The 20,953-nt window shown below is 40.1% G+C and overlaps 1 protein-coding gene across 2 annotated transcripts in view; it reads right to left on the reverse strand.

The window, feature by feature from the left end:
* The window catches only part of sh3gl3a (SH3-domain GRB2-like 3a), a 32,576-nt gene extending 22,187 nt beyond the window's left edge, over window positions 1–10,389 (reverse strand). For both annotated transcript variants that reach the window (XM_020657155.3, XM_020657154.3), the window contains exon 1: window positions 10,195–10,389. In XM_020657155.3, coding sequence (XP_020512811.1) covers window positions 10,195–10,239 — 45 coding nt within the window. In that variant the 5' untranslated portion in view covers window positions 10,240–10,389. The remainder of the gene's footprint in view (window positions 1–10,194) is intronic.
* Between the last annotated feature and the right edge of the window lie 10,564 nt (window positions 10,390–20,953).

Consider the following 20,953-nt stretch of genomic DNA (forward strand, 5'->3'; position numbering starts at 1 on the left):
TCTCAGAACATGGGATGTTTCCCTCTGCTGCATATTTGGTGGTGGTAAAAGTAATGAGTTCATGAGCGCATTCTCCAGTGCCCACAAAGCTCCTATCTGTTGCGCATGAGAAACTTATAACGCAAGTCAATGGAGGCCCAGAGCGCTAAACATGTCACTTATCAGGAACTTCAGATATGTACATTTTTATTGCAGATTAGTCTAAATGATAAATGATAAAAAGACTTGAGCTTGTACGGCGCTTTTCTAGTCTTCTGACTACTCAAAGCGCTTTTTTACACCCCATGTCCCGCCTCCCCAATCACACACATTCACACACTGATGGCAGAGTTTGCTATTGAGACCATCAGAAGTGCCAAAGGACACATCGGACGTGTTGCTGCAGGAGCTGGGGATCGAACCCTCGCCCCCAGTCTATACATTGTATTCAATAACTGCATACTATTTACTTTACACACAATTCCTCATATTCTTTAAGACATACTTAGCAGCCTTTTTTTCTTGTTCCCAAAACCAATAAAGAAATCGGCAGACGAGCATTCAACTACGACACTCCCTCTGACTGGAACCATCTATAAACATCAGAACAATAAATTCACATCACATTTTTAAGAAATCACTGCTACCTTTTCTCACAAAACCATGTTGCTGCTTCTAATGGTAATGTCTTCTTTCCCCTCTAATATCTTGATTGCATATGTCACTATGTGCATCTACCTCTGACTTTGTGTGGGTGCTGTGGCTTTGCGGGAGGGATACGTGGGCGGATGCGCGTTTGAGAGCCTTTATGTTTATGTGTGTATTTTGTGCTTGACTGTCTGTGTCGCACTGTAATGTTGTGTTTTTGTTTTCGTGTTGGACCCCCTCGAAAACGAGATGGTTCATCTCAAGGGGCAATCCATCAAATAAACAGAATTTCTCACACTTTGCCCTTTTAAAATGATACATGTGTGTACATTCTTTATTTAAAACTAAGGTTTAAAAATCTCATTCTGTGGAGGTCTGTCATAGTGGGGAGTGGGTGGGCGGCGCCCCAATGCTCTTTATTGTCCAGCCGCCACTGATATGAGTACAATCCTACTTTTCAATATAACCCAACAAAAGAAAAACTTTATCTTGTGTCTCTCATTGGTACAAAGAATGTGGTGTCTGTCCTTCTGAGTAATATGTGAGCTGAAGAGCTTGAGCTGTCCTTGGCTAGATAACACTGAAAAGGCCTTTCATTGAGCTTAGCCTCCACACACACACACACACACACACACACACACACACACACACACACACACACACACACACACACACACACACACACACACAGTTATCTACCCGACAACACTGTCACTGTGTGTTTCTGCAGTATGTAGGTGTGTGTGTGTGTGTGTGTGTGTGTGTGTGTGTGTGTGTGTGTGTGTGTGTGTGTGTGTGTGTTGCACTGAGTTTGTATGGAACCACAGCTTCAACAGGCTGCTGTGTGTGTGGTTGTTGAACCTTCTTTGAAACCTTCGTTTCAATGTGTGGTGGCAGGAAGATGCAGATGTGTCAAACCTCAGCCTACAAGACAAAACACCACTGCTCTGATTAAGAGACTCAACGTCACCATCAGTCGTTGCAGTGGTTAGTTGGGTCCTTTATTCTTTGGTTAGTTGTTAGAAACGTAATCCTATGAGAAACTGTTGGTGTGTTAACAAGGTAACTGACTGGAAGAAAAAACATTCAGAAGATTTACAAAAAAATGAAGCTCCTGTCACAGAGAAGAACACACAACAGGAGGGCATCCATTACCTCCATTACAGGTAATGACCTCATTAGAGGTCCACAGCAGTGACATGCTCGTCTGTTATCATTAGTAGAGGTGTTAGCCACCACAGACCACAGGAATGTAGTTATTAAGCTTTCAGTCAGACTACGTAGTAGCAAAACAAATCATACTGACAGCTGGTTGAACACAAGTTAAATACTGAAGCCTGACTATAAGACCAGGGTGAATGCTAAATGGACTTGAGCTTGTGTAGCACTTTTCTAGTCTTTTGACTACTCGAAGTGCTTTTACACCGCAGGTCACACCTACACATTCACACGCTGATGGCTATGTAAATAGTCCATCAGAAGAAACTAATCCCATTCATACGACATTTCAGGGTTAAGTGTCTTGCCCAAGGACACATCGGACATGTGGGTGCAGGAGCTGGGGATCGAACCCCTAACATTAAGGTTGAGAGACGACCGACTCTACAAACTGAGTCACAGCCGCCCCAGAGGTAATATCAATATTTAAAAAATGTTGTGCCCCAACTTCATCCTGTGAAGTCATTGTGTCTAAGATAAGTACTCATCCACATATTAAGACTGTCCACAGTGACACTGTTTTTCTTTATGAGTCAAAATATACAAAAAAATCCAAACGACTGTTTAGAGCAAATTGGCTTTTTGTAATTGACCTAATTGATTTACTTTCAGGTATTTTTTAAGAGTAAATATAATTGAGGGTCTAGACTCTGCAATAAGGGCTTCTGTTTGACACAACCATCATTGGAATACTTTGAAAACATTTTTAAAAAACCTATTAATAAGTAATATTCATATTTAAAAGAGATCAGTCATCTGTCTTTACTATTAGGGCAGATTAAATGGTAAGAGCAATAGTTAACACTGAAAAAAACCCTTTTACATTTGATTTATGACACCCAAGAATGTCTTGAAAAAGAATGCAATACTTCTTTAACTGATGCGTTATGAACTCCACACACACCACACACACATTTGATCAATGGAGTTGGATATTTATTGATTTAATGTTTACGTGTAAAAAATACTGTATGTGCTATGCTGATGCTATACTACGACGGAGGATTAGGGCCAAAGTCTTGTCCTCTGCAGACAACTTCCTCCAAGTCAGTGTGGTTCTTTCTTCAGTTTCTTTCAGTTTCTTTTCAGGGTGCTGATATTTTAAATACAATGCTAAGATGATGATGTGCCAAAAGCGTGTGTAGTTTCATATCTGCATAATTAAAGCCCCAACACAACTATTTGTGTCTGTTATCGGTCTGCCTCGTTAAAGTGTCTCATGTGCAGAGACAGCTTGTGTCCTGTTCATCATTTTACAGATAAACAAGGTCTCGCAAGTTGAAGTGAAAACTTCTCTGACCGACTACACAGGGAAGTAGCCTTTCCATATTAGTGAAACCTTTACTAAAGTATAACAACATGCTCCACTTTTGTCATTTGAGAACAGGCTGCTGCTGCTCTTCTGAAATAACAACTTTATTACTTTATTCTTTCAAAGCTTTAAGGGACTCCTTTCATCGTTTTCGCGCAGGCTTTCCGTTCAGCATTAGTTACAGCTGAAGATGAGTTGTACATGTTATAGTAACAGAGAAGAGGAGAAGACGGCTAAAAGACCCCAAACAGCTCACTGCTCATCTTTATTGCAGCCGAAATGTGTTGTGCTCCATAAGATCCTTCAAGGGAAACATAACTGATCTAACTTTCTCTATTATTCACCTTAAGGATGATCATCTCAGCATTTGACAGTAACATTTATTACTTCAAATGTAGACAACCAAAAGCTGTATGATTTTCATAGTCCTGTTGATGATATGGTAATGAGCACTGATGATGACTAAATGTGCAGCTCCCCGGTTCAGCTGCTGTGCTGACATTAGCTGAACAGAGACGATGTGTTTCTTTATCAATGTCTAGTTGGTGCTTTATTCTCAAATGTAATTTTAGAAACTGTTAAAAAATACCATAGACCATAAAACATACAGGCTCAAGGTGTTTCCTCAGTGGTAAACTACTGGTGTCATATTTCACACTTTGGACCCCTCCAACAGTATATCATCTGAAAGCTGCTGGTCAGACGGAAGGCTCTCACTTTACCTCAACATCTGTCGAATGATCTTCTCATAATGAAGCTGCCAAAATGATGATGAGCTTCTGAAATGTTAATGAGCTGAAAGGCTGTTAACCCGTCCGACAGGCGTCTGTGGCGCAGGCCCTGCATCGCTCCGTCATTAAAGATGGATGATTATTTTCAGAGGTGTCACCTCGCTATCTTGTTTCTGTCGAAGGCTGCAGACGTGTTAAGGTTGTGTATTAACGCGTTGCTACTGCAGAAACAAGTTTATTGATGCTGCAGTTAAGCCTCAGCATGCTTTCTCCTTTATTGAGTTTTTATAATTTCGTTGAAGTGAAAGCCAGATATCCCTACTGGATGTGAAAAGCAACGGTTTGTTTGTCCATTTCAAGTTGCCCTTCGGTGTAATATATAGAAAATGATGGAAGCTCTTAGCGGGGTCTTTGCAGCAACCTTTGAACAATCTCCTCTGTCTGCTGACAGTCCACAGTAATGAATGTGTACATGACTGTTTGAGTCTGGCTGCCAGACATTTAGTCTTAAAAAATGAAGTTAATTTATGGTTATTATTATTAATTACCAATTTGTGCCTTTTCTGCACCACTGTGTAATCATGATCTAGTCCAATATAGGGATGTTCCAGCTAATTGCCTATAGGCAGTTAAACAGACATTAAAATTCAGACTGACCAACTAGTCAAAAGGTAGGCTAAGACAATACTCAAAGAAAACTGTCAAAATTGAGCACAATGTGTTAAACATTTTTGTAAAGGTATGTATGTAATTTGTTCGTTAGCGATGCTAGCAGCACCAGCTCTCAGTCCTCCTTGATGGTTGAAGTCCAAATGCCTGTGCTTAAAGTGGTTACACATTGCTTCAGCCACATTTTCATCCCAGTTGTTTAGATCTAAACACTGCCAGATGAACTATCCCCGCGAAATGGGATCCGTTCACTCGGCTGGTTTACATCAGGGCAGTAGAGCCAGAGGAGAAGGCCCATTAAGGGGGCTACAGCCAGTCTACGGTCCCAGCTAGTGGGGTCACTGCGTTAGTTTGAGCACATCATTTGACTGGCTTTGTGGGCCGACATCAAAATATATACATGACTAATTAGTTTAAACCTTCTTTTTATTTTTGTGCCAACTAGCGAGTGTGACGTTGTTTCATTTTTTAGTCGCCTCACATGCTCTAGTGTCCTCTTTGTGCCTATTACCGTTAGCTAGCCACTCCCAGTTAACAGTGAAGGATTATCACTCCCTAAACATATCTCCTTTATTCTAAATGTGGGTCGTGGCAAAGAATGGGCAGTACCATCAAGATCAAAATAAAAAAAACTAAAAAAAAATCCAACAACATTCAACTTTCCCAGACCTCTGGTTTGGATTATATTATTACCTTGATGAATTTATCAGAAGTTGCAGACCTTAAACAAAGTGAAACTACTGCTGAAGTGGATTATCAAACGGTAAAGAACACACCTATCATTAATGCAGAGTGAAGTGTAAAGTTCACTAAGACATTTCCTCCCAATAGTGCATATGAGAGCATATCAGGAGTCATACAGCTCCACGGCGCCTGGACTCTGGACTTTGAACAGTAAACTGAGCGGTCAATAAGAAATAACAGCAGTGCTGTTATCAAGTCATAGATAGAGGAAAGACACATTCCGCCCTTAGCTGATAAACCGGTCGTCTGCATGAGTAACCATGAGACTATATCAAGTCGCAGAGCAGCAGCCGTCATTACAGAGACTATTCTATTACCATAGAAGATGTCCCCTGCCATCGTTTGGGAGGCAGCTATTGGAGAAACAGATCACAGCTGATCCGTGATCAGTTCGGATCATCCCCCACGACTCGGTCCTCATGTGGTCCGGGTATAGAAAAGTATCATCACGGTGTAAAACAGATGTACTGCTTCTAAATCCCTGCGCAGTGTCAGTGAAAAGAATAAAGTGTTTAACAAGTGTGTGTATGCGCTATGGAGATCCGCCGTACAAATATGAAGACAATTCAGTCTTTAGAAAATATATTGTAACTTAAGTGTTTGGCAAGTTAAAATGATGATGAGTGACGGCCCTCACTGAAACTTCGACCATCAGAAAACAGTGCAGCAGGTTTATGCTTCATAAACTCCAATATTGATTTAATCTACTATGCACTATCCAAACAGCAAAAAGATAATATTCCACTACTTTCCCCTATTCCAATAATAGTGGAAAACACTCAGATACGGTTGAAATAAACAGGAAGTGAGAATATTTCCCCTGCTGCTGGTCGAGATTTATCGATTTATCTGGTTAGCGTCCCATTTCCACTCCAGGAAGCAGATGTAAAACCAAACAGTATTTTTTGACATTTTGACACATACCGATAGCTCTGAGAAACAATCTCTTGTTTGCCTATCTGCAGGGGTGATAGGTCTGATTGATGCAGCCTGGTTGTTATTTTCAGATGTTTCCTCACTGTGTTTGCAGAAGCAGGAAACCACTGAGGCTAATGTAAATGTTAGAAAAGTTCTGACTTGTTTTTAAAGCCTCTGCTTTGACTGCTCACCAGAGCATGACTCACAGAAACAACGACGACGGTGGGAACAAAAAGGTACCATGAATAAAAACAATACTCTGCATGGAGGTGTGAAATGACCCCTCGATGATTCTTCATTCACGTTTGCATCAACTTAAAAAAGAAGTGAGTGGATCACATCACTAATTCAGCTGTCGTTATCTCATGAGAATAGGATGTGAAAGAGAAACTGAACTTTCAATTCAAAAGTACAATAGGAAGGAATCACACAGATATACAAACAGGAAGTGGTTGACAGTTGACATTTAGTTTGATCAGACTGGAATATCGTCATGAGAAATAAATACGATAATATTGCTCGGCACATTCCCAGACTGAGGTAACAAAAGTGCTTCTACACTGCAGGTCACACACTGATGGTAGAGGTTGCTATGTGAAGTGTCTATCATAAGTGAGTAATCCCATTCAGAGACACGCCGCAGATGAAGCAGCTGGAGCAATTCAGGGTTAAATATCTTGCTCATGGACACATCGGACATGTTGCTGCAGGAGCTGAGGATCGAACCCCCAACCTTCCCGGATGAGAGACGACCGACTGTACCAACTGAGCAACAGACGCCCATATGTGAAGCCCCCACTGTGAAATCACAGACTAGTACACTAATGTTACACCGCTGCAGCATCAACTTGAAAGTACAAAGATGTAATGGCAGCAGAGATTTGTTGTGGATTCACAATCTGCAAAGGGCTTACGATTCACTCACATTTTGATAGAATCCTCTCTGCTTTCACAACACAACGGTAATACTCTCCTGTCGCTGGATATAATTGGCCTAATCTGTCCATTTTCCAAAATGATGATACTTTTATTGCAGATTTCCATCAATAAAACTCCTAATTTTTTTCAAAGATGTTCCACATTAAAAGAAATCCAGCAGCTCTAATGGTTACTCTGTGCACTAACCAAGCGGGTGAGGCCAATGTGCAAGTGCAAACTCTTCCTCAAATGTCCACCTGAGGCTGGCTGCAAAAGCCTCAGAAATCCCATTAACAGCCATATTGATGTGCCTATTTTGAAAGCAGACCTTTTTTTCACAGCTTGGTTCAAAACACATTTGGTCGGAATAGTTCATAACTTTAATAGTACACATTGTACAGGGAGCTACATTTTATAACTCATCTGTTTTGATTATATGAAGAGATACACATAATCAGGGGAGTGGCTCAGCTCACTGACAGGCCGGTGCATTGTAGCTGTTTGCCAAGAAGCTTAAGAGGCCTGTTGCTTGGATGACCCATAGATGCTTCGGAGAGGTGTGCTTCGGCACGGTACAGTTCAGGCACGAACACAAGCACACAGGTAAACAACGTTATGAAGAAACCCGGAGTGTTCTGTCTGTATCTAACATGACTCAAAGTAAAGACACAAAGCAGCAGTCATGTTCTCTGACGTGAGGACACGGACTCGACCGCGCGTCTCTTTTATTTTTTACATGTATTTACGGCTCTATCTGATTAAAATGACTCAAAATATGACACAGAGTCATAAAGTAGCTGTCATGTTCTCTGTGTTATTCTCTGATGTGCAGACGCAGACTCGACTGCACATCCCTTTTGCACGCTTCATAATTACATAAAGCCATGCATGTGCTGTGTTATGAAGTCATGTAAGTAAGAGGTAACCGTGCTCAGGCCCGGTTTGTCCTGGAGCAGTGTGACCGCAGGACGTGCAGGCCAACGGGGGAATGGGGGGGCAATCGTGCTTAAGGTCCGACAACATTGCCAGTGTGACCGCGCCCTTAGTCTCAGTGATGTCACCCATTGGTTAGTGAAGGGGAGTTTTAATTTTGCATTGCTCTTATATTTCAAAATTAATCTTTTTTTTTTTAATCACCTGCCATACAGTGTGTGAATTTATTATCATCTATTCAGACCCAAATAGTTTTTTGGCCCAGGTTGTAAACATGTTTATTTCTGCTCTCAAAATGATCATTTTGGTATAATGGGTGGAATGTGACCTCAGGGGATTTTGCAGCCAGCCTCAAGTGGACTCTCAGGGAACTGCAACAGAACACCTTACAGTTAGATTAATAGTCTTTTAGAAAAAACGTCAAGCTGCCAACCTTCATCCAAACACATTTCCCCCTGGAGTTCTGGTGCTTGTTTTATCAGCAAAGGTTTAAACAAAGCTCCGGCATGTCTGACTAAACATCCACATCTCATTTAGACAAACAGATGAGCATTGTTCCAACATGATCCCATGCAATCCAAATCTTAGAATAGGTTCACAGTTACTCACGGCCGCCCACCATGCTGTATTTTGGTGGCCAGTACACTTAAACTTAAATGGAATTTTATCAGTTCAGTTAGAAAGATTCTCGCCATAGATTTGACAATTTTTTTGCGAAAATGGAAACACAGTTCAACTTGGCACTAATGGCTCTGCTATAAAGAGGCTCCGTGGGTTAGCTGAGCAACATGCCACAGCTTTCCAGCGCAATCATAACATCAGCAAAGTTTTAGGCTGAAAGGAGGAGGCTGGGATGGTGGAGGTAAAGCTTTGCCAGCAGCAGCGCACTGTGAGCAGCAGTTAAGTGTTGCAGGGATCAATAAGAAGGAAGTTATATTTGAACGGCCCGCTTAGTCATGAGAAAGGGCTGTGATTGGTTTGTGCGTGATTAGAAACAATGATTCAATCAGCAGACAGTCAGCTGATTACAGTTTGACTATACCGTGTCCAAACGGAGCTTAATTTACAGTATGACATGTCCAAATTGAAAAAGATGTACCTTTGTAGTCTACTGTATGTCTGTTATTAAACCAAGGCCCGGGGGATGAATGTTTCTGAAGGCTCTGTGTGAACATTGATGCTGTTGTTGTTGTTGTTGTTGTTGTTGTTGTTGTTTGTTCTATCCTTCTCCCTCTATCTCACATTCCAAGTCTAACACAGTTGCAGCAGATATCTGATCAACATGAGTCTGGTTCTGCTCGAGGTTTCTGCCTCTTAAAAAGAAGTTTATCCTTCCCACTATCCTTTATCTAAATATTGCCATGTGCTTTACTCATGGTGGATTAATGTTGGGTCTGTGTAAGTAGGCCTAATATAATGCCTAGTCTAGTCCAGAGCTGCTCTTTCTGTTTAGCGTCTGATATAAACAAACATATATTTGTTATGAATTGGTGCTATACAAATAAAGATTGATTGATTGACTCTAACTGGAGTTATCCCTGCTGTTGAATTCATGCCAATGTGTGAATAAGAAACCCCTAAGAAGATAGACCTATACATTTGTTTGTTTTTTAAATAAAATAAATCAACGTTTCCATTCATTGTGTAATTTTAACCAGTTTCACCTAACCTAATTATAGCTTATATTGGGTCAATATTAGGTATATCTTAACGTTTTAAATGATATTAAAGTGATCTTTTGTGAGGTTAGTGACTGTAATATAATAATAACAATACCAGAACATTCATGTTTTTTTCAGAGTTTCATAAACAGTCTTTAATAAGATAAAACAACAATAGGATTACAATTGGTTTCTGATTTCTCAACAGTGTCTGGTGTAACGTTGTTTACGTACCAAACTAAGTTATATGGATGAAGAAACGTAAAGCTGAGAGCCTCGAAATGATGTCAACAAGCCACCACAGTCCCCCCCCCCCCCCCCCCCCCCCCCCCGGTTAGATGTAAGACTTCACATTTGTTTACTTCTCATTCCTCTTTTCTGGTTCTGTGAAGCGTAAGCTGCAAACCTGGTCCACATCCAAACAATTGTTGTTATGAAGGAGCAATAACAGGCGTCTCCATACCTGACTGGCTTTGTGGAACTGTTTCTTCAGCCCGGCCACAGACATCTTCACCCCGCGCGTCACGCTTCCTCTCCTGTAAATATGTTCCACAAAATAACCCCCGAAGAAGAAAAGTTACAAATAGATGTATGTTAGAGAAAAGCCTGACGGACTCCACCACACTGCACTCATCAGTCAACACCGTTCAACACTGTGGCTCAGTCTGAGAGGAGTCAAGTTCACACAGCGCAGCCCGACAGAACCGGAAATAAGGTTATCTCTTAGAAATAAAAGTTTCAATTTAGACACTAGAAACTTGTTTTGTTAACAGAAAAGTAACATGAAACGTTTTTTGTGAAGGAGGAATGTTCTGTCGAATAGTCTACTGCGAGTCTGAAGTAATTTTTTATTCATTCATTTATCCACTCGTTCTACTTAAAGCTAATGTTTGCAGCAATGGAGTCAAAGAAAAATTTTCCCAACAATACAATGTATTGTAATGTAGGCCTATCGTATGGTATCCACTGGTGGATGTTGCATCATTAAATGTCTTATAGATGCACAGCGATGTAGCATAGGTTATAGCTTAGTTCATAAGCTTGATGTTTACACATAATAAAATCTGACAGGGAACAATGTGAGTAAGAGCAAACGATCAGCTTTGAGTCTGATTGGACACACAGGTGCTGACAGGAAGTGACCAGAGGCAAAGCACAACATTGAGGGCAGTTCTTGAGAGCTCTAATCAGTATAGAAACCATCTTATAAGTCGTCGTTATCAAACAAAAACCATCGTCACAACCATCATCATCATCAATAATATGGAGACCATCATCATTAAGTTAGTAGGTATTCATGAAAGAGCTGGGTCTTTAGCTTTTTCTTAAAGGTGCAGAGGGACTCTGCAGATTGGATGGAGTTCTGTAACAGGCTTACAGAATCATCATCCCATTTCAAAGGAACAATCAATGTCATATAAAGTGATTGTTTCTTAAGGTAAGAGATGCTAACTTAGTCTCTTATCATCTCTCCAGTCAGTGACGCTACAGTTGTGTCATTCGTTAAAGTCGGAAGCGTGTGTGCTGAATGACTTTCGCTCAAATCGTATCGTAGGACTATTTCTGAACATAATGTTTGTTCATAGTTTACACGTATATTTTGTGACACGGCTTTTTTTTTAAAAATCTTTGAATGCTAGGCCTGTCGGAAAGTTTAATTTACAAAACTTGGTCAGCATCCTATAATTGAAAGCTTAGGCAAAGTCTTACCAGCAAACAGGGCTTTCACTGTATTTATTGTCCCTGACACATCTAAAGGAAATCCTGAAATACACTGTAGAGACACTAATGATGAATCCTAAATAACTCCCAACTCGAACAGTTTCTTAACACTTGCTGTCTAACACTTTAAATCTTCCCCTATCTTATTTGTGATCTTATTAAAGCCTATATTGTTTCATGTATAAAGTGTAAGGGGAACACCTTACCTTAACACCTATTTCAGTGCTGTATACATACTATTATAATTTTTTTTACTTGGCTGTCCAATGTACTTCAGGTGAATTGATTCGTGATACATATCTTATTTTGGAAATCAAAACCGGAACATGAAGTTGCACATTCCGGCTTTACCTGGTGAATGGCAGAGGAGGAGAGGGTTTCCTGAATAGCAGAGATGTCGCCACTTCTGAAAGCTCATTGGCTGACAGCTGCTCGTGCGAAGGAAACCACGTAGAGCGAAGATGACTTCAGAGAGATCGGAAGTGTCTCTGCAATCGACTGACGGTAACAGGAATGGAAAATAAATAAAAGATTAAGCCTACCTCTGTTTGTTTTACTGCACATGTCGTTAACAGACTAAACAGAAGTTTCAGTGAAAAATAAGGTTCAAGAAAGTTTTACAATGAATTTATCCAAATGTTAAGTAAACTCTTCATTTGTCGAAAAGGACATCAGGAAATCAGACAAAAATAGAAAGAAAAGTCTGATACATTGTTGACCAAAGCTTAGGCTACTTTCTATGTCTTCAAATTTGAATCAAATGCAATTCAAAACATCACAGTGGAAACACTTCAAAGGATAATATCAATGCTTAATTATTTATTCAGTTTATTAATTATTTATAATAAATAATAAAACATCATTGAACTTCTTCTAGATTATAAATCTCTGACTGTCCTGGTTAAGACCGACAGATAAACAATTAGCAGCACATACAAACATGAGATCAATAATTATAATGCATTACACAAGACGAAACAACAAACATAAACAGTAAATATGAGTCAGTGCTGGATGGGACAGATCTTATTTCTTATCTAAATCACAGCATTACTCTTCCGCCCCCTTGTGGTGCAGTATTCATGTGCAATTCAACAGATTCAGATGTACCAATAAAACTTACTAATGATCATCAGTATTTATTACTCAGTGTATTTATTAAGATGTTACTACAGGAAATATGTGAATAGCTTTATAAAATACAAACTTCAGAACAAAATGACTTCTACAGTAAAAAGTCAGTTTTCAGTAGACTCATCTTGAACTCTTCCAGGGAGACTGTCTTTAAGTCTTCTACAGTAATCTTGTGGTATTTTATACCAAGCTTCTTTAAGCACTTCCCAGTGTTCTTCTTTGGAGCGGCTGTGGCTCAGTGGTAGAGTTGATCGTCTCTCCACTGGAAGGTTCAGGGGTTCGATCCCCAGCAATCGAGCAACATGTCGATGTGTCTTCGGGCAAGACACTTAACCCCAAGTTGCTCCTGCTGCTACGTCAGTGTGTCAATGTGTATGAATGGATTAGTTAATAGTGATGGACACTTCTCACAGCAGCGTCTGCCATCAGTGTGTGACGGGGTTTGAATTTGTGGTGTAGAAAGCTCTTTGAGTTGTCAGAAGACTAGAAAAGCTTAAGTCCATATCACATTTGAATGAATGAATGAATGTTTTTATTTTTTCATTTTGGTCATTCATTAAAAGAATAACAAGAGTCAAAAATATTTGTGCAAATAGTCCACTTACAGAAATAGAAACAAAAAAACTTTACATGTTTACACTTTCACACAATAACATTCAAACATTCAATGACCAAAAAAAGGAACAGGCTGAAGCACAAGGCTTATTTCTGCCTATCCTGTAAAATCCTTCATATAAGTCAGAACATAAGAATCCAACAAAAATAAAACACAAACAAAAAGTAGATAAACTCTAAAGCATTTTTTAAGTATTGATCATTTCATGTTGTAATCACTAATTAATTATTTAGCATTTTAAGTTTTTTTTTTAAAACAGAGAACTACACAATTTAAACTCATCACTCAGGCAGTTCCATAATTTTACTCCTCAAACTGAGGTGCATCTGTATTTTATGTTGATTCTCGCTTTGTTACAAACATACATGACCTCTAAAACATTAAGGCTGTATTGTATTTCCTTCACTGTCCAGGTGATCCCAGACTGCCTCTCTAATAGTCGTGTAGTGACCAATTTTAACAAACCCAAGACTGTTTAGAAAAGTCATTTGAGGGATGAATGTGGAAGCTTTCGGACGCGTGCTTAGCTCAAAGAAATTAACACAGTTCATTGATGATTCGATTTGGATATTTCAATCCATTTATTTTTAAACACTTCTTATCAAATAAAGGAAAATATGACGAACCGCTGCTTATAAATAAACAAACAAATCCGCGTTGGATGCGTTTAACTCCGACAGGCTGACACGGTAAAAAAAACTGTTTGCCTTCATTCAATCACCTGTCCCACCTCACCTGGAGCCTTGCTTTAACCACAACATCCGCCCAGGCTACACACAGTGCCCAGTAGAGGGCCAACACACACAACCGCAAGGAAAATAGCATCACACAAAACAAACACCTCATTTGGCTCCAACAAGTCGGTTCTGGACTTTGTGGAAACTAGTCCATGACTGTCAGTGTCTTATCAGCTGTTTCTCTCCAAACATGTTTTCACTGCATTAACAGTCCACCTGGGATTGTTGCCATGCTGAAAGAAATAATAATGTTCCCAATCAGACGCTTTCCAAAAGGGATGGCATGATAAATTAGAATAACAATGCATCGTCAAATCTCTTTTTCCTACAGTAGAAACATGATTGATCAAAATTAGTTTTCATTTACACAATAGCAAAGAGTTTCTACAGTTACTTTGATTAACAATTACTTAATGAGTATGAGGTAAATTAGTTGTCTATAAATCTACTCAAGTAAAAGTAAAGAGTATGATCTAAATGGCTAACAGGTTACCCCGAGCACAGCCTGCGTACACGTTCTCAGGAGCGCACGGTTGCAGGAACATAACATGAAAAATAAATCAAAACTCCTTGGCACACGGGAAATAACTTTACTGTATTTGATTGAGAGCATATTTTATTTTCAGTGTGCCACATTTTGATTTATTTCAAAATCTACTGAAGGCACAGAGTACTTGGACATTACCACATGCTTTAGGGGCTAGAGTTGAAAAATAAATACAAGGGTGGCTTTGGTCACCCTTGATTGGCCACCTCAGGTCCAACCCAAAGAACATAAACTATGATTTGGCTATTTACCTTGTCAGAGGTGAGGCTTAAGCTGTGTTTTCTTTGCATGTCCTGGTTGAATATTTTCTTTTTTCTCCTATTAGTGCCTTACATTGTCATTAAATACTTGTCTAATTTATTAAATATGACAACTGAGGAAAGGAAAGAGGCCATGAAAATTGGCAAGCAAACTCCTGCTTGCCATGAACTGACTGGCAATGTGTTGGTAGTCACACATTTTCAATAAACATATTTTTGCATGTTAGTGCAGGAGTTTGATTGCAATTTTTGAAGTACTTTAAATTGTGACTTTGGACATTCATCTTTTTGTTTTCTCAAAGAATTAAGCTAAACGATTTTTATTATGCCACTCTGTTGTATTACATCAAAGTAGGTTTGATCAGTGGATTTAGAAAGTGTAAATAAATTCAATTAATTCATGTGTGTGTACGCAAACTAAAGTAGCGTCAAATAGTCAAATAGTCAAGTTTAATGCCTAATAAAATCATGACTTTTCATTAACACTTTGGTTTTATATGGATTAAACACAAATAAAGGATTTTACAAAATTATTTTATTGAAAAACATTCCTTATTAAGACAACAATGAAAGCATGTAACTAAAGGTTTAAAGACATCTGCACTGTTTTTTAAAGATGTTTCAATATGCTGCTTATACCAAGAGCTTCTTTTGAGTTGTGATGGAGAGATCAATGAATTGGAAATCTCAGAAAAGTCTGTAACTGCTTTTGTATAGCACTAGGGGGCAGTACAGGCACGTAGAGCAGCTTCTAGCGAACGGGAGTAGGGATGTGATGTACACCAGCAGGGGGCAGCATAGCATCAGTTCTCCCTCATGTCTTTGCATGCCTGCTGTGGTGAGAGTTGACCACCATACGATTTTAATTTGTTTTCACTGTGGGATAAAGGTTGAAGGATGTTACACTGGTTTTGGGATTCTTACTTTAAACTCGTGTTTCTAAACTGCTCGATGGTGAGGGTCAAACTATGTAGAGGATAAAGTATCTATGTTGTTGATGGCACTTAAATGACTTTGGGGATGTTGCCATCCCAAGAAGGAAAAAAAAAAACTGCCTCATAAAAACTAAAACTTTCACTTAAGCCTTCCTCCTCTCTCCTTCCTCTCCGCCTCCTCATCCTCCTTCAGCCTGCAGAGTTTTTGGAACACAAAAGTCATCTGCTGTCCATCTGGCCACTGTTCTGGGCGGTAATTCCCCCTCATATTCCTCAGCTTCCCAAGAACCCGTGGACAATCCATTCTCCCCACCCTGCACTGCCTTACCCTCCAGTTCCACTCCCCCCCCCCCCCCCCCCCCCCCCCCCCAACAACCCCCCTGCCGACCCTGATCCCCTGTCCCAGGACAGAGGGGTGGGATCCGGTGTCAGTGCCCCAGAAAGACCCCTCTCTCTGGAACATGTGGGGGATCAGCAGCAGTGTTGTTCGGAGGGCTCAGTTTCACTGTTTGGGGTTTCTCACAGCAGAGTGTGGGTATCCCTGACTTTCCCAGGTGCTGCTCGCAGCAACACTCACTTTCAGGATCACTGTCAGATCTTACGTAAAGCAGAACAGTTCGTATGCAGTTGTTGGTTTAAACGTAACGTTCAGCATGTCCGAAGCCGTCCAATTGTTGCAACTGGGGCTCGGCTGGAATGCCGGCCCTCTGTGCCTGAGGGATGGTGCTGTGATGTGTTTTGCTTTATCTAAACTTGGCTGTATCCTGGAAAGTCAAAAGCCCTTTCACAATGTGATTTTTTTTTTGCTGTGTGAACCTGACTAAACAAAGGAAATGAAAGAGGCTTCTGTAAGACTCGTTCTCATGATGGACCACCAACCTGTTCCTGCACTTATTGTTTTGGAGAATAAATGAGATAGACATCTTGCTGGACTGCTGCCAGGGCGACAAAATATCATAAATGAAGCTTTAAGGCATTTATTCACAATTGATTTTTGAACTATAATTTGCCAAAAAAAAAAAGAAAAAAAAACAGGTCCAAAAAGAAAACCATCGGCCTGCATTTTGATTCTTGATTGTATTTTTTGATTGAACCTCTGCAGTGGCAGAAGTCAGACTCTCAGGTGTGAGGTACTGAATTAGGAAAAAGGGCGTTCAAGTATGCTGCTCCCTCTTCTTGGGATCGGTTGCAAGATACTTTAAATCTTCGGGAGCTGGTTTCCTTGAATGTTTTTAAAGGTTGTCTAAATATCTGACTGTAGATGTTTTAGCTAACTCGTATTGCGTCTTTTTGATCGATTTGTTGCTGATGACTTATGACAGATTCTGATGAATGGTTCTTTTTGTGATTCCTGTTTTATGTTCATTGTTGTTAAGTGTCTTTATGTCTGAAACCCTGTAATTGTGCTGCTGCCTGTCTTGGTCAGGACGCTCTTGCAAAAGAGATTTTTAATCTCAATGAGACTTTTTCCTGGTTAAATTAAAAAAAATATATATATATTTCTAATATAAAGTTGGTAGTATTTTACAGTTCATTTTGGTTTCTCTTAATAAATATTTTTTAGAAATTGTCGTTATTCACATTAAAGTCAAAAGTCTGCTGAGCCTAATTCATGTCCACTTGTTTCTTTCACTTATTTTACATCTGATCTCCTAACAGTAATGTAGGTCCAATCACATTCTTCAAATGGCCATGCATATTTTTATTCCTGATTAGACTTCTTTATAGATTTTTTTTCTTCCTACTTAATCTCTTTCTTTACATCCACTTTGTTGCGCTTTGTTTGTTTTATTAAATCATCTTTGGTCATTTAATGTGTACTGAAGTACACAAGGATTCACAAAAAAGAAAAACTTGGTGCGCAGTGAATTTAGATTTGATGGGCGATGCATGTTGGCTGGTGGAACTAAGGATGCATTCGTGGGCTGCAATAGAAGGAGCATTCCAAATGGGACAGCCTTTACCGTTACTGGCCTCCAAAGGATGCGGCCCCTTAAATGGTACACAGCCATGGACTCGTTCACGCTTTGAGGCATGTACCCTTTAAGTATGTCAGTGTGAGGGCTGTCCCACTCTCACATCATCAAGTGTGTGAGCGCTCTGATGAGGACTTTAGGATGCCAAATTACTCACTTTTCTGTGAGTGCACATATCTGCAGATTGTCTTTGAACACACCTCCGGGATGACGGTAGCATGTGACATCCTGCCCTCTCTGCCTGCGTTTGGTTTGGGTGGTTTTTTTTTTTTGGCTGAATCTCAAACTCTACACTCATGGACTCACGGACTTTGAGGCAACATCATCCACTGCTTCAGGGCTCTGATGCAGAATCTTCACTGAGAAATTACGCACTTTCCATGAATAGTCATATCCGCAGACTTTCCTGTGGGACTTGCACAGATTTCTTTGCATACTTGGTGATAGTATGTAGGACTGGATCATCCAGCCCCCCCACTAAATATTAACAAATGTTCGAATATTGAAGCAGTAGCCATTAAATATGCTTAAAAAACATAAATGTAATCATAGCAAGTATGGATGTGACACAAAACTAAAATATGTTTTTTTTTAAACTTTTGATAGTTTTCTTAAATAGATAAACACTGTAATGAAATAAATGCAAACACATAATTAAGGTGGACTTTTCCCCTTATTTAATGTTGCATGTGATGCCATGACAGTGTCACACATCTTTTAGACATATCAAGCCCTCGTAAACTCAAACATCACACGCCTGGTGCCATTAAAGTCTGCGAGGGTTCAATGCTGAGGCTTTAGGGCCAATCTTCCTGGATCAGGACAAGCAGGCAGATTTTTGAGGGACATCAGGAAACTGTCTACACTTGAGTTAATCAGGCTTCAGCTTATTTAAGTGACATCCATTTTAACAGCTCTCTCTCCTTTCTCCCTCCGAGGCCTCCACCAGCTGCTTTGGTTGTGCTTCTAGATTTTATTTGTATTTGTCACTCACTACACTCCTCCATACTTGATGTCTCTAACTTACATATTAGTCTTCATGGTACGATAAATTCATCTCTTTTTCTCTGACTTAGAGACAGTTTGTGACTGTAGATTTCAAAGAAATCCAAATATTTTGTTCAAGGCACCGTTTCCTTTTTGCAGTGTTGAACGTGTCCTAAAAGCTATCAGTGTGTTTCAACAATCTCTTGCAGGAGAGGCTCCATCTTTTCCCGAATCTGTTCCATATTTACCACTTAACCATTTTTTGAAAAGTGGTTCACTGTTTCTTAAAAATAGCCCAATAGATACACGTTGTTCCAGAAACAGATACAGCTCTGTGGAGGAAGCTGAGCAAGTGCTCCACCTCTACAGATCAACCAGGTTCTCTGCTGAATGTGTCGCCTACATGCAGCACACAGGAGGGACTGAAATAACCCATTGTGCCCTCTCTGAGTGGTACTAGATTTCTGCAACGTGCCAGAGAAAAAGGATGGGGGCCACTTGTCAGAACTGGGTTTTTCAGCTCCTAAGTGATGAGGAACCGCTCTGCAGGCTCGCTAATGTACAGTAAATGTGATGGGTGGGTTGGATTGTTGAGTTATGCAAGGCTTTCAGCCCTCTGTAATAGTGCAATACTTTGGCATGTTGTGTAACAGATTTGTCCTCCTCGCTTTTTTCAATGTGGGCCCAACGATACTTCCACTGTCCCCGGTCCATTTCCATCCCTGCCCTTTAACTTTCCATAGCAGTATGACAGCGATTTATTCAGCTCTTCAATGGCTACGAGAGCTCTTTTTTGGGGGGGGGAGGGGGGGGTGCAGTTTGTAATCACTACCATATCTGACATACTTTCATTTTGTCATGTCAAAATAAAGGATCAAAAAATGAAGATGTAGTCAAAACACAATTTATCAAACTACAATGACATATGTCTGGCCTAATGTAAAACAACATATTACTGACATAGTGATACCTGAAGAGGAGGCGGTATGGAGGGGTGGTCTCTTTCTGCCGTGTAACTGGCCTTTGATTGATTCTCCAAAATAACTAATTAACGCTAACCAACTCTTTAGATAGATTTCGGCATTAACTTTTAAGAGTTTAACTAAACAACAAAAAAACAGCAGTTCTTACCTTCCAACGCCGACCCTTCAGCTGAGTGCTCAGATTCAATGTTTCTTTAGTCACAGAAAGTTCAAATGATGATTTACTCAGAAGGCCTGTCATGAGACTCAGGATGTTGTTTCCAGAAAAATAAAATATGTGTTGTGTTTTTTTTAAAACATGACTTAAGGGGGCGCTGGTAGCCTAGTGGTTGGTGGGCGTGCCCCATGTACGGAGGATGAGGCCCCTTCAAGCAGGCAGCCCGGGTTCAAATGTGACCTGTGGCTCCTTTCGTGCATGTCTGTCCCCACTCTCCCCCCGCCCCCCCCCCCCCCCCCCCCCCAGCTCTGATTACTGTCCTGTCTCTAAATAAAGACATAAAAAAGATAATAATAATAATTAATTACAAAAAAAAAAAAAACAGTCTAGAAATTTTGGAGGCAAATATCTGGGCAATAAATGTGTGAAGTAAATTAGGAGAAACAACATTTTCTCTGCGTTGAAGACATTGTTCTCCTTCCAACAGTCTTTTGCTTTGTGTCTGTTTAGAGGTTTATCAGTATTGCTCCTCCTCACGTTGAGTGTTACAAGGCCTAGAGGGAGTTTGCCTGGATCAGATGATACTGCTGCTGCTGTGGAGAGGCAACAAGCACACTCTTAAATCCTCCTCTTTATGAACGTTGTTTCATATACCGTGTATTTATATCTGAATGTGTACATTAAAGAAAAGACTGCATTTTAATAGTGCAGAATACAGGAAAAAAAATGTATGTAATCAGTATGCAGTATGCAGTGTGATTATTTATAGATACATATCTATACAGTATATAAATGGATGTGAGTTTGTATTGTTCTTTTCTAGTCTTCTGACTACACAAAGTGCTTTTACACCACAGGTCACACCTACACATTCACACACTGATGGTAGAAGATTCTATGTACAGTAACCATCAAAAGTATCTAACCTATTCATACACATTCATACACCACCAACAAAGCAGTGGGAGCAACATGGGGTTGGCGTTTCTAAAGTTTGGTTGGGGCCCTATAGGTAAAAATCTATTGAGGGCCCCCTGCCCGCTATCACATCTCCCAGTGTCCTGACGCTCTTCCTCTTTCCTTTTTCACTCCTCTTCATTTTCCTTCGGTGAGTTTCATTGACAAACTTTGGTTGAGAGATGAGATGCTAATCAGTTACAATGAGAGT

Source organism: Labrus bergylta, chromosome 3 (genome assembly GCF_963930695.1).
Source record: "Labrus bergylta chromosome 3, fLabBer1.1, whole genome shotgun sequence".
NCBI lineage: Eukaryota > Metazoa > Chordata > Actinopteri > Labriformes > Labridae > Labrus > Labrus bergylta.